The following is a 14,083-nucleotide window of genomic DNA, read 5'->3' as shown; positions in this document are numbered from 1 at the left end:
TATTTTCATTAACAAATTAAAAACAGTAATGATAACAACACATTATTTGTTCTGCTGTGATACAGTCCTCTAACACAGTCATACAAATAATATACTCACATATAGGATCTGCTGCCAAAGCTGGATCTGATGGTTCACTGGGAGGGCCAATTCCAGCAAGATTTTCAGCCATAACTCTAAACTGGTATTCAACACCTTCAGCCAAACGAAGCACATTGTGCTCCAGACCTTTTACTGATGGTTTTGTTACTGGAGCCCGGTTGACACGTGCCCAGTAGACCCCTCCCACCTCTCTCTTCTCCAGCCAATAGCCAGTTATTGGGCTGCCACCATTGTCCAAAGGAGGCTCCCAAGTCACCAGCATAGATGATCTGGTGCGATCCAAAATTTTTGGCTTTCCAGGAGGTCCAGGAAGACCATAGGGATCCTTAATGACAACTTTTTCTGAGAGGCATTCATCACTTATTCCGTATTTGTTCACAGCGCGGACCCTAAATTGGTATTTTTCATTTGTTGAAAGATTCCATACCTGAAAAAGAGGATTTAAATCAATACTTGGCTACTTTCAGAATCAACTTATTTGGATTTAAGCAGAATTATTCACTTTAAATTCTATCTTGCAATCTGACTGATGTACCTATATTTATGTACTACACAGTTCTATGTGATGTCCTAAGAATACTCCTATTTCATATGCATAGGACTGAACATAAATAAAAATGTCATTAAGTTTGTTCTTGCAGTTGGTAAAAAAAATGAATAATTCTGGAAAGTGGAAAGGAAGATGTTTTCTCTCTAGCTCAACTGAGGTTAAGTAGCAAAAATGAGCACTTTCTTTCGTTTTGTCACGTGAGGGATAACACAGATACATGGATGGGAAACATTCATCCAGTAAGTCTGGAGTCTAAATGGAGCATGAGCAAAGGTACCTATGCAAGTGGCAGTTTCCATTAAATATGTAATACTGTTATTTTTTATGCATAATATAGTATGTAATAAAGATATTTTGTAAATTACCCCAAATCTTCTCTCAACGGCGCCTTTAGAGACTTCTTCCCACTCCGATTTCTTCTTACTAGCATCACGTTTTTCAATAATGTAATGGGTAATTTCACTACCACCATTATCAAGAGGTGCATCCCACGTTAAATAGCATGATTCTGCTTTAATATCAGAAACAGCAAGATTTCTCGGTGGAGAAGGACGATCTGTATGAAAGCAATAGAGCATGGAACTAAGTTAAAAAGAAGGCAAAAGCAATTTATTAGCTGTCATTTTATTAAAATGTTGCATCCTTACCATACACTTCGACATGCACGTTGCGGAATGCAGTGCCAAGACGATTGGTAGCTCTCACAGTGTAAGTGCCTTTATCACTCCTCGCTGCTGCAGGAAGGATGAGTTCTGTTTTTGCCTCAGTTCTAGATACTTCTTCCTTGGTTATCTTAAGTGCATCAGATGTTTGGTCAATTAAAACTTCATTCTTGTCCCATTCGATCTTCGGCATTGGCAGGCCTGTTACATCAGCAGGAATGTTAACTGGTTCTCCTGCCTTGACTTTGATAGTATCTCCTCTCACAGCCAAACGCAATGTAACAGTTGGAGGCACTGAAATGAGGAAAGTGACAGAGTGAAGATGGAGATGAAAGAGAGAAAGTGCCTTGAAGTGTTCTGAAGATATTTATATGGATTTCTTTAAAGTTGATATACCTTCATCATCTTGTATAACTACATTGAGGGGCAGTGATGGCTCGCTTTCTCCAATCTCATTGACAGCTTTCACACGAAACTCATACATATGAAGTTCATCGAGTTTTTCAACAAGAAGAGATGTTTTTGGACAGAGCCTTGCATTAACTCTTTCATAATCTTTTGAATCATGTCTCCTCTTCTCTACAATATATCCTAAGATGGGACTACCACCATCACTGCGTGGAGGCTTCCAGTCAAGTGTAATGGATGACTTCGTCCTCTCTGTGTACATGAACCTCTCAGGTGCTGTAGGAGGACCTATTAATACAGATAAATTACAATAAGAAAAAACTAAAATACCAGAGAATTTTAAATAATAAGAATGCAGTGGCTCTGGCCTTTTAAAACCTTAGTTTTTACATGCAAAGAATCTGAGTATGATTATGGCTCGTATAAAGTTTCACATGTATGTGGAGAAAAAAGTAATAAGTAGTGTCTCAGTAGGCACCAGTATTTTGCTATGTAAAGAACTACACTAGCTTCAGAGAACTGATTCAGAAACTTGACTGAAGTAATGAAGCTAAGGTAGATGCCTATCCATGTAGTTGAAAAAAACCCACACTTTCTGTATAGAGGGAAAGACAAAAATATTGTCTAATTAATCTGACATTATTTTTTTTTCTTTTTAAAAACCCGGCAAAATGAGTCATCTTACCTAATGGATCAACTGCAAGGATAGGTCCTATTTCCACAGCTGGACCAGTACCAAATTTGTTCTTGGCACTAACACGGAATTTATATTCTTGCCCTTCAATTAGACCTGTAATATCACATTTAGATCTATCAGTGTCTACAGCCAGTCTCCATGTATGCATTTTGGCATCCTTCCTTTCAACAATGAAGCCTATGATTTCACTGCCACCATCATCTTCAGGATCAGACCAGTTAAGCAAACACATCTTTCTGTTTGTGACCACTGGCTTTAGGTCAAGGACGGGTCCAGGAACATCTGAAAAACAAAATTAAACGAGTAAGGTAAAGCCTATACTGACAAAATAAAAGCTTATTTAATTTGAGAAAATATTTTTCTTACCAAATACTTCTACTCTGGTTCCTGCTGATTTTGTACCACTGCTATTGGTAGCAGTAATTACATATCTTCCATGGTCTTTTCTCAATGCATTCTTAATGGTTAACTCAGATTTTGTGCCAACATTTTCTATAACAACTCGATCTTTGTCTAATTCCCCCTCGTCTATAGCCCATGTAATGGTGGGAGCAGGACGCCCTGTCACAGTAGCAGGAATTTTAATAGTCTGTCCAGCCATGACCTGAATGCCTGCTTTCACAGAAACATCCAGTTCAACAGTGGGAGGCTCTGTGGAAGAAAGAGAAACAGTTCATTGGTTGGAGGGAGGGATTCAAACCCACCTTTTAAGCATGTGGACATATCTTAAGAACAATACGATTGCAATACCTTTAGGCTCTGCAACTGTTGCGGGTTCAGTTTCCCCAGGTGGTCCTTCTCCAGCCGCGTTGAGTGCAGTAACGCGGAGCTTATAGTCTGCACCTTCCCTCACCTCTCCAACAGTAAACTGCAGGACCTTAATGGGCTTTGCTGTGCAGCGTGACCACTCATTTACACCCATCAGTTGTTTGTACACATGGTAACCAGTGATATCTCCACCACCATTATACACAGGAGGTTGCCATTCCAGCTCAATGGAAGTTGCACTTGTGTCAGCAATCCTTGGAATCGGGGGACCAGGTGGCACTATAAATAAATAAATAAACAAACAAATAAGTGTAAATAAAAGTTAAAGGCTATGAATCCTATCTTCTCAACTGTCTGCTATTAGCTTCTGCTAGTCCACTTACTTATTGGGTCTTGTGCAGTTTTTGGATCTGATGGCGGACTAAATTTACCAGGGCCAGCTGCATTTTCAGCACACACTCTGAAGATGTAAGTTAAACCTTCCAACAGTCCTTCAACTCTTAGTTCCAGAGCATTCACAAGGTTCCTGTTGACACGAGCCCAATGAGTACTATTGATTTCACGTTTTTCAATCCAGTATCCTATGATAGGGCTGCCATTATCTTTTGGTTCATTCCACTTCACCAGCATGCTGTTGCTGGTTACATCTTCCACATCAGGCTTATTAGGTGCATCTGGTGGAGCTGAAAAACAAAAAGGTGGTTTTGCCGTCATTGCTGTCTCTTCAGAGCTTACTCAAAGCTAAGAGAGCACTATGATATAAGAAATTACTAATTTTAATTATTAGTTTTTCTGCTCTCTTAGAACCTTTGATTTCTAAAGGTAATCAGTAAGGAAATTCGCAATGGTTCTCTTTTTTGGTAAGAATACTAGTCTATGAAGCACAAAGAATGTCAGTATTCAGATGTTAAGTGTTTTAAGGGTAAAGCTTTATGACAGTGATCATCATTCTTATGTGTCTACTATTGAAATTAGAGTATTTTCGATAGTTCTCTGTATTTCAATGGTTTAAAATGTGCAATAATTAACACATAGCTCATGTTTCTTCTGGGAAACATCTACATAGATAAAGATGAGTATTCCAACAGTCTGTTAGAGTTTCACACCTTGTTTTCTGAAAAGGTTGTTTTTCAAAATTAAAACTTACAGAAAGGATCTTTAGCTGTCATTGGTTTTGAAACACATGGTGGTCCTGCTCCAACTCTATTTTCAGCAAATACACGGAATAGATACTCTTTTCCTTCAATCAGTTTTGTTACATGGAATTTGCAATGCCTGAGTGTTGAACTGACAGTGACCCAGCCCATTTCAGCTTTTGTATTGTCTTTCTTTTCCAGTACATAGTTTAGGATTTCACTTCCACCATCATCAAGGGGAGGCTCCCACTTGCAAAGGACAGAATTTTTCCTCAAATCTTCAAATACAAAGTTGACTGGTGGCCCAGGTGTATCTGTTAGTAAACCAAGAAAAATGATGAGTACTCAACTTGTGCACTTCTTACCTAATACTCTGAACAACTAGATGTTTTGAGGACATTCTTTACATACCCAACACATTGACTTCACAGGAGGCTTTTGCAACTCCATGATCATTTTCTACTTTAATTGTAAATGTGCCGTGGTCTGCTCTAATGGAGTCACGAACTGATAGTATTGACTCTCCTTCCTTGTGGTTATCAACACTCATACGTTCTGGCAGTGAAAGCTGGAAAGGTTTCTCTTCTTCAGCTTCACCCTTCTTCTTTTTAGGTACTGTTACTCTCTTTTTGATATCCTCTGGTCTGACAACTTCATCATTCCTCAGCCAGGTAATAGATGGATAGGGTGACCCTGAAATATGTGCCTCAAGTATGATCTCATCACCTCTCTTCACCTCAAGGCCAGACTGTAGGTTTGCAGCAAGGAAGACTTTTGGAGCCTCTGTAATAACAAAAAATGAAAAATGAAGTAGAATCTTTCAATATGTCTGAGGATATACGGCAATTAATACAAATGATCTAATGAACAATTCATACCAATAGGATCCACAGCTTTCACAAAAGGAGTAATCCGAGAAGGCTCACTGATGCCAGCAGCGTTCTCAGCACGCGCACGGAACTGATACTCCTTTCCTTCCTCAAGGCCTTTCACCGTGTAAGTTAGCAAGGGTACCAGATAGTCATTGCATCTCTCCCACCTCTCTTTGCCCTTAGCAAGCTTCTCTATTATATAGCCCATAATCTTGCTTCCCCCATCAAACAGGGGTGGTTTCCATGTAAGAGTTACTGATTTTGATGTTGGATTATGGACTTCAAGGTCGACAGGCGGATCTGGGGGCTCTGTGAAAGAGATCAAAATAGGAATCATATGAGAAAAGAGAGTATGAAGATTTAAATTCTTAAAATTCAATTTTTAGATTATTTAATAAAAAGAAAAACTTACGTTTCGGGTCTTCTGCAATGATCGGGTTTCTTAGTTCAAGATAATCACCCCCTCCAATCTTATTGACAGCTTTAACACGGAAGTAATATTCACAGTTTGGTATAAGATCTTTGACTTGCCATGAAAGCTTATTTTCACCAGACATGACTGGGATGTATGTTTTACGACCAGCTTCCCTGCGTTCCAGAACGTAATGCAAAATAGGAGTACCACCATCAAAGTCTGGAGGCTCCCAGGATACCTTGCAAGAATTCTTAGTTACTTCGCTTGCCTTGATGTCTTTACACTGTCCAGGTGGACCTGTTTTAAATAAGAATGAAACAATTAGTTAATTAAATAGATGAGAAAGTGTATTCTTATTAATATGAAATTATATTTCATTGCTTTGCTTTGCAGAAAGCAAAGAACACAAATGTGGACTACAAAGCATCTATATGAATTTCTGCTTCTGAAGATTAAATATAGCCCGAATTCTTAAATAATTTTCATATTTATATGCTAACTTTTCAAAATAACTGGGCTTTGAGCAGCCACTGAATAGTCAGAGCAACTTGAGGTACAGTGTATTTTCAGGGGACTTCTTAACATCAATCTACATGTGTCTGAGTGGAAGTGATTTCTCTGCCTGGCAGAAACCGTATCTTTCTAGCCCTGTCTTCTGTTAGCTGCAGGGCCCAAGTGAAGATGAGCATATTTCTCAGAATGGAAGAACATAGTTACCTATGACTTTGACATTGACTGAGCCAGTTGTTGATGCCAGCTTGTTCTCCAGTGTGATAGTATAAACACCAGCATCAGCATGAACACTGTCTATCACTTCAAGCAATGCAGAGGTGTAGTCACTCTTCATTGTTGTTCTGTCACCAGCTTTCAACTCCTTGCCATCTTTGTGCCATGTTATAGTTGGGGATGGAACAGCTCTGAAGGGTATAGGGATACTTAATTTCTGTCCTTTAACAACAACAATGTCCCGAGTTTGCAGATCAATGGTTGGATTACCTGTAAAGGAAAGCATAATGTTATCAGAAAGCTGCCAAACATAATTCTGTTTTTCAGTTATGAAGACCTGACAAAAAAAAAAAAAAAAGAAAAAAAGAATTAATTCTTACAGTCTGGGTCCTTGGCAACAACTTTTTCTGAGATGTCTGAGGGCTCACTAGCTCCAACAGCATTGACAGCTCTGACTCTCAGCACATATTCTTTGTCTGGAACAACTCCCTCGTCCACTTTACATTTTAGATCTTTAATTGGACGAGAATTGATTCGCATCCATTTTTCTGTTCCTGCTTCACACATCTCAACATTGTATCCAATAATAGGACTCCCACCATTCTTCTCAGGAGGTTTCCAAGCAATGCAAATGTGCTTTCGGCCTGCATCTGTGACATGTAAATCCTGAGGAGGTGAAGGAGGGCCTACAAAAATGGAAAAGTAAGGTGTGATTTTCCTCCCAGAACAGTACACTGCTTCTAGAATTCATATACTGTATTATTCTACTTACTTGTTGGATCTTCAATATGAACGAGGTCAGTTGGTTCACTGGGATGACCACATCCAGCTTCATTTTCTGCACGGACCTGGAACTGTACATCTGTTCCTTCAATGACATCTGTCACTCTGAAATTGCAATCTGGACCAGCTGTCTTCCCAGCTTTTACCCAGCGAGTAGCCAGCTTTTCTTTCTTTTCAATAACATATCTGAAGAGATTGAGGAAAAATACTATGAGGCACTTGAAATAAGAACACTTCAGACTTCTTCAAGAAAATAGATTAAAAGAGATTAGACTAGTTTAGACAGCGGAAAAGTAAAGAGAATAATGGATAATAGATTCAATTAACTTTTCTTCACACTTTAGCCACCTAGACCTAGTGGGTCTCAGCTCCTAATAGGGCTGACATCACTAAAAGACCCAGGTCTGACTGTCAATTCTTGAAATTTGTTCTGAGTTTTAGAACTGAAATGAACTGTGTTCTCAGGTTGTAGAGAGCTGCAGAGGCAAATGAACCTCCAAGCTACACTTGTATCTTTGCTAGTTTGGATGTCAGTGGTCAGTCCATTGAGAATATTTGAAGATACTATTACTTGGCTGTCAAAATTCTGCTTAGGATGGGTTATGGCAAAGTAATGCAAATTGAGTGACTTCTTTAAGCAGATCTCTGTAGTTGTTTGTTGGTTTAAGATGTGCTTTTTGTGACTGGGAAGGAGGAAAACAGTTTGTTTGAAAAGTGTTATAAAGAAAAAAAGATCTGAAAAGACTCATTTTGGCTGAGCGTATACAGCTGGAATGGCAAACAAAGGCAGAAGGAAAATACGAGCATACTATATGCTAGATGATTTTAAGTGGCTATTATTCTGCAAGAACTGGAGACTATGATCACCTTATTTTTTTTTCACAGCTACTAATTATTATATGCTGTTTTGAGGATGTTGACTCATATTCACTGTTCAGGCACATTAGGAATTTTATTTGCATAATTACTACATTTTAAAATGAAGCCCTTCATTGCTTTGACCACATGGCTTCTTTTAAAGCCATTCCCATATTTTTAATATAAAATGTTTCAATGTAAAATTTAAATATTTTGAGAGAAACATCTTCACTTGTTAAAAGATGTTTATCTACAGAAGCCTACAAAAACTTAAAATGACCTTACCTTTGAATTGGTCTGCCACCATCATTCTTAGGTGGTTCCCATTTCAAATCAACATGGCCTTTTTTCACTTCAACTATTGTAAGGGCATATGGAGGCCCAGGGGTTGCTAAGGTAAAAAAATAAAAGAAGGCACACATTAGAAGACTATGAATTCATGATGTGTGAGCTACTGATCACTCAATAAGAAAATCAAAACTTACTGAAAGTATCTTTAGCAAGCACTGAGTCTTCAATTTCACAGTAGTCACTCTGTCCAATGGCATTTTCAGCAGCCACACGGAACACATAGAGTGAGCCTTCAGTCAGTGGGCTTACTGTGTACTTGGTGTCCTTCACTGTTGTATCCACTGTCTGCCAGCCCTTCCGCCTTACATCTCTTTTCTCAACAATGTAGTTGGTAATTGGGGAACCCCCATCCTTTTCTGGTACTGTCCATTTAAGATCTGCTGTATTTTTAGTAATATTAATAACTTCAAGCCATCGTGGTGGTGAAGGAGGATCTGCAAAATAGGAAAAGAAAAAGTAAACCAGAATATTGCAATTCCCACAAAAGATCTTGGAAGACAGGGAATACACCAAAACTATTAAAACTTTGTATTTCCTGAACTGAAGCAGGGGAGATTTTAGTATTTCATAAGCCTTCCAAGAGTTCATTTAGTACCTACAAAGATGGACAGACAAGGGGCTTTTTAAAAGTCAGACACTGTATTTGCAGTAGCAGCACGTTCTGAAACAGTACTCACAAAGCCTCTCCTTGCACAGCACAGGGTCACTGGGCTCACTGGGCTCACTCTCGCCAGCCTTGTTCACAGCTCTCACACGGAATGAATATTCTTGTTTCTCCATAAGATCTTTGAGGAAGTGTTCAGTTGTTGGAACTCCTTCAGCCACTCTCACCCATTCGTCTGTTCCAGTCTTTAACAGCTCAACGACATAAGATTCAATTTTTGCCCCTCCATCATGTTCTGGCTTTGTCCAGTTCAGGGTAAGGAATGTCTTGCCAATATCTTTCACAGTTGGCTTTCCAGGAGGCCACGGTGGATCTAGACAAGAGTCCAGTATTAATTATGTCATTGATAACAATTTTTGAAATGTTATTGTTGCTAAATTAAACCATTAAAAATGTGTTTATTGTACCGATTGGATCTTTCACTAAGATTGGCTCTGTTTCCCGGCTTGGTTTTCCAGGTCCTGCAAGATTCTCTGCCAAGACACGGAACTTATACTTCTTCTTATTTGTAAGACCTTTAACTCTGGAAATAAAAATTAAATTTGATTAAACCAAACCTAGGCATTAATTAATTTCTAAAACATCATTCTCTCCACTATTTATACCACAGATAACTTGGAAAATCTGAAAATACCCAAATTACAGCTAATGATGTCAACAAATTGTCAACACTAAAATGGTGCACCATGACAGAACTGCATGTTTTGAGAATCATCTTGAATTTTTGCATGTTCCATGGTTTTTAGTTAATGAGAGTATCAGGAGTAAAAAAATCTAAGGATTTTGGTAAATTGATACTTGGGATGCCATTTTAGAATATCTTATGGAATAATTAAGCACAGGAGTTATTGAGCATAAGATGTAAAAGAAAAACAAGATGAATAATTCTTCTGTAAAGATACCCCTCATTAAAGCTAATTTAAAAAGTAAGCCACCACGGGTAGTTGGATCAAAACTTATGGAAACTAGGAAAAAAATAAAAACAAAGTAAAACTTATTTTAAAAGCTACTGTTAAATTTTTATGTCTCTGTGATCAATTTCACCCTAAAGTGACTATAGTCTTACTTGAATGTTGTATCTTTCACTGGCATTTTGTTGCATTTTATCCATTTATCCTGCTCAGGATCATATCTTTCAACCCAGTAGCCAGTTATGGGGCTGCCACCATCTTCATCTGGTTCATTCCATGTTAAAGTGACTGAATCTTTAGTGACCTCTATGGGCTTGAGACCTGTTGGAGGGCCTGGCGGATCTGTATAAATTAATTAAAAAACAAATAAACAAAAACCAAAACCATCAATCAGGGTGTTATTTTTTTTCCTTCCTGTTAAAATACTGTAAAAATTAATCATTAATTTAATTAACTAACCAAATGAATATTTGGCAATGATGGGGCTACACTGTGCTGGCTCTCCAACACCATACATGTTTTCAGCACTGACTCGAAACACATATTCTTTATGAGGAGTTAAATTGGTAGCTCTGAATTTTGTATCTTTAATAGTTGATGACAACTTGTCCCATATTTCGCTGTCTGTAGCTCTTTTCTCAAGGACGTAGTTGGTAATTTTAGATCCCCCATCATCTCGTGGAGGATTCCAGGTTAGAAGGCAGGATTCGTTTGTGATTTCTGTTACATCAAATGCAGCTGGTGGACCAGGTTTATCTGTAGAGGACAAGACATGAACGTTAATTTTCTGCTTGCATACCTTGGTACATTACTAACGATTTGTATAAATAACATAAAGTACATGCATACCGAGAACATTAACCTCAACAACAGCAGTAGCACGTCCACTGGAATTTACAGCTTCTATGATATAGGTTCCACTGTCACTCCTCTTGCTGTCTGTAATAGTGACTGTGGAATGATTAGGCTGGCTTTCAATAGTGATTCTGTTGTCAGGTCTCAAAATTTTGTCAGCCTTGGTCCAAGTAACCTGGGGCTCAGGCTTTCCAGTTACTTTAGCTGGCAGTTCAATTTTAGTTCCAGCTTTCACAGTAAGTCCAGCAAGAAGCTTCACATCTAAGAAAATTTCTGGAGCCTCTGATTTAGGAGAGAATGAAAATGTTGTTAGAGAAACAGTATTCCAGAGACTGGTAAAAATAAAGCAGCTATGGCAATTTAGCAAGTGAAGTAGTTACCTTTAGCATCAATGGCCTGAATATCATCAGTTGGCTTACTTGGCCTACTTGCTCCCATTCTGTTCAAAGCCTTAACCCGATAAGCATACCACTCTCCTTCCTGGAGCTTTGTTACTTCCATTCTGTAAAAAAAAAACCCCAAAAAATTCAAAATATTTAGAGTGGTGATGATGGCACAATTAGTTAGGAGGATTTATCTACTGGGTCGATTTACTTACTTTGTTTCAATAACAGGCTCCCCACATATCTCCCACTTGTCTGTGCCACGTTGGGATTTTTCTACCAGATAACCCTTAATGCGTGCACCACCATCATATTTGGGAGGCTCCCATGTTAGGAAGATTCCTTTTGATGTTGGATTTCTCCATTTAACATTTTCTGGTGGGTCAGGTACCGCTATTAAAAATCAAAAACATATGGGATCTTAGAAACCAGTCTAAGAAAGATATATTATTTCTATATCTTACTTTGAAGAAAATACAAAAAAAATCAAATATGCTTACTTGCTGGTACTGACATATTTACAGGTTCATCAATATATGCAGGCTCTCCAGGGCCACATTTATTGCATGCAAAAACTCTAAATAAATATTCTTTCCCTTGGACGAGGTCAGGTACAGTGAATTCTTGGTCAACAATATGATCCATAACCTAAAGAGAAGAAAGGTTCCAATGTGTTTTTAAAATTCATTTCCAAAGAGTGATTACAAAAATAAGGCAAAAAACTCAGTAGCACATGTGAAAATAATATAGAAATTCAAATGAGAAAGAATGAACTTACTTTGCTCCATGTTTTCCGGCTTACTTCACGTTTTTCAATTATATAGCCAGTGACTGGACTTCCACCATCATCTTCTGGAGGTTCCCATGCGAGCTGCACTGTACTCTTGAGTACTTCTAAAACATTGAGCTCTCTCGGTGCACTTGGACAAGCTAGAAGTCACAGAAATTGTATTATTTTGTAATTGGTGCCTGATAGATGATCTCTATGTAATGTATCTACCAGAAGACTTAGTCTTGTTAAGTCATTCCTCTTTAAACAGCAAAGTTACATATTGAAAACTAGAAAAGAGGGTTTTTTGAGGAGGGGTTTTTAGTTTTTAGTTATATTTTATTATATCTGGTTGGATAGTGTAAGATCATACATTATTAACCTAATTAGATTTTAAGACAAATGCGGAATGTTACTGCTAAAATACATACATGTCCACTTACCAATGACATTAACATTAATTTCTCCTGTAACAGATGACACAGGGTTTTCTAATGTCAAGAAATAAAGTCCCTTGTCTGGGCGCTCACTCGGAGTAATTACAAGTTCTGCAAAGGAGGCAGTGGTCTTCATTTTTACACGATCACCCTCTTCTAAGACTTGGTCACCAAAATACCACGTGGCAGTTGGCACAGGGTACCCAGTGATGGGAACACGGATCTTGATTGGCTCTGGTACAATAACTTCCAGCCCATCCTTAAATGCACTTAGGTCCATTGTAGGTTCAACTGAAAAAAAATGGAAAGAGGATTCAATAAATTATCATGAGACGTTTCTTTTTTAGGGATCTTCTCTTCCTTTGTTTCCTTCTGTTACCTCTCACTTTCCACAAAGGTAGGTCAGGAGACAAAAGGTCATGCCTTGCTCCTCAGGCAACCTAACAGGCCTCTATCTCATAGTGCAGATAATTCTCTGCAAAATTTATAATGGAGAAGAAATAGCTCATGATCTCAAATGCCTAAAGTGTACCAGTTATCTGGTGAAAAATACACACATTATCCACAAGATGCACTTTAATTGTGTGCCTTATCTTATTAATTGATTAAACAAAATGGCATGTGACTTACCAAAAGCATCATCTGCAGTTAATGGCCCAATAGCCTCTGCTGGGTCAGACACACCAGCTGCATTTTCTGCTGAGACTCTGTAGTAATAACTGGATCCTTGTTTCAATCCAGTTACCTAAAAACACACAAACAATCATTTACTACCTCATATTAAAAATTATCGGCACATTTTACCTGTTGATGAAGAGAACATTGTACCTTAAAAGTAAGAGAAGGTACTAGTTTTGGGTTACAACGAATCCACTTGTCTGTTCCTTCCTCTTGCCTTTCAATAATATAGCCTAAGATTGGACTTCCTCCATCTTCTAGAGGGGGTTCCCATGTGAGCTGAACAGATGACTTAGTTTGATCTGAATGCTCAAGGTTAATGGGAGGACTTGGTCTCTCTGAAAAAAAATAAATTGAGAGAAATAGATTTATGCAGCTGATAAAATAGCATGGTTCTGCAAATTAGGTGATCCTATCATACAGTACAGTTTTTAAAGCCTTTGCATAGCTTTTTCTGAACTGATTTTTTAAAATTGAGGTTGCATCCTAACTTCAGAGAAAAAAAATATCTGCAATTCTTACTAAACCAAGTGGTAGCAAGGTATTCCTGCTATGTTGGAAGGACAAAGGTAGGGAATAGGGAAAATATAACTGTACACAGTATTTGCAGCACACATGTTTGTCAGTTGAACTTTCCTGCACACATGGCATCCAAAATGCTCCTGTCTCATAATACAATCATAATCATACATACTTTGCATACTCACCAATTGGATCCATGATTTTTACTGCACGTGTAGCTGGACTTGGTTTGCCAACTCCAACCATGTTTTGAGCTCTTACTCTGAAGAAGTACTCTTCATTTTCCACAACATCAGTCAGGACAGCTGACAGTTCATCAGCTCCTGTGGTCATAGCTGGCTCCCATCTGATGGTAGCTCTGTTACGCAGTTCAATAACGTAGCCAGTAATCGGGGATCCTCCATCGTCCTCAGGTGGTTCCCAGCTAAGTGTGGCTCCAAACCTGTTCACATCACTAACTTCTACATTTTGAGGAGGACCAGGAACATCTGCATTTTATTTTAGAAGGAAAAAGAAACAAGAAGACATGTAGGTTT

At 38.4% G+C, this 14,083-nt stretch overlaps 1 protein-coding gene across 29 annotated transcripts in view; it reads right to left on the bottom strand.

Annotated features, from left to right (window-relative positions):
* Window positions 1–14,083, bottom strand: part of TTN (titin) — a 238,208-nt gene that overhangs the window by 70,050 nt on the left and 154,075 nt on the right. For all 29 annotated transcript variants that reach the window (XM_074548385.1, XM_074548386.1, XM_074548390.1 and 26 more), the window contains 30 exons: window positions 13,733–14,035; window positions 13,176–13,363; window positions 12,978–13,092; window positions 12,354–12,638; window positions 11,920–12,071; window positions 11,642–11,789; window positions 11,357–11,534; window positions 11,139–11,260; window positions 10,753–11,040; window positions 10,363–10,659; window positions 10,059–10,245; window positions 9,400–9,515; window positions 9,006–9,305; window positions 8,463–8,762; window positions 8,263–8,368; window positions 7,109–7,305; window positions 6,717–7,022; window positions 6,328–6,606; window positions 5,608–5,907; window positions 5,202–5,504; window positions 4,735–5,106; window positions 4,335–4,637; window positions 3,571–3,870; window positions 3,170–3,466; window positions 2,786–3,070; window positions 2,408–2,701; window positions 1,711–2,010; window positions 1,300–1,608; window positions 1,018–1,208; window positions 100–529 (listed from right to left, as the gene is read on the bottom strand). In XM_074548385.1, the coding sequence (XP_074404486.1) occupies window positions 100–529; window positions 1,018–1,208; window positions 1,300–1,608; window positions 1,711–2,010; window positions 2,408–2,701; window positions 2,786–3,070; window positions 3,170–3,466; window positions 3,571–3,870; window positions 4,335–4,637; window positions 4,735–5,106; window positions 5,202–5,504; window positions 5,608–5,907; window positions 6,328–6,606; window positions 6,717–7,022; window positions 7,109–7,305; window positions 8,263–8,368; window positions 8,463–8,762; window positions 9,006–9,305; window positions 9,400–9,515; window positions 10,059–10,245; window positions 10,363–10,659; window positions 10,753–11,040; window positions 11,139–11,260; window positions 11,357–11,534; window positions 11,642–11,789; window positions 11,920–12,071; window positions 12,354–12,638; window positions 12,978–13,092; window positions 13,176–13,363; window positions 13,733–14,035 (7,551 nt within the window). The remainder of the gene's footprint in view (window positions 1–99; window positions 530–1,017; window positions 1,209–1,299; window positions 1,609–1,710; window positions 2,011–2,407; window positions 2,702–2,785; window positions 3,071–3,169; window positions 3,467–3,570; window positions 3,871–4,334; window positions 4,638–4,734; window positions 5,107–5,201; window positions 5,505–5,607; window positions 5,908–6,327; window positions 6,607–6,716; window positions 7,023–7,108; window positions 7,306–8,262; window positions 8,369–8,462; window positions 8,763–9,005; window positions 9,306–9,399; window positions 9,516–10,058; window positions 10,246–10,362; window positions 10,660–10,752; window positions 11,041–11,138; window positions 11,261–11,356; window positions 11,535–11,641; window positions 11,790–11,919; window positions 12,072–12,353; window positions 12,639–12,977; window positions 13,093–13,175; window positions 13,364–13,732; window positions 14,036–14,083) is intronic.

Source organism: Zonotrichia albicollis, chromosome 10 (assembly GCF_047830755.1).
Source record: "Zonotrichia albicollis isolate bZonAlb1 chromosome 10, bZonAlb1.hap1, whole genome shotgun sequence".
Taxonomy (NCBI): Eukaryota; Metazoa; Chordata; class Aves; order Passeriformes; family Passerellidae; genus Zonotrichia; species Zonotrichia albicollis.
The sequence above is the reverse complement of the archived record's forward strand: the minus strand, read 5'-3'. Positions and strand labels throughout refer to the sequence as shown.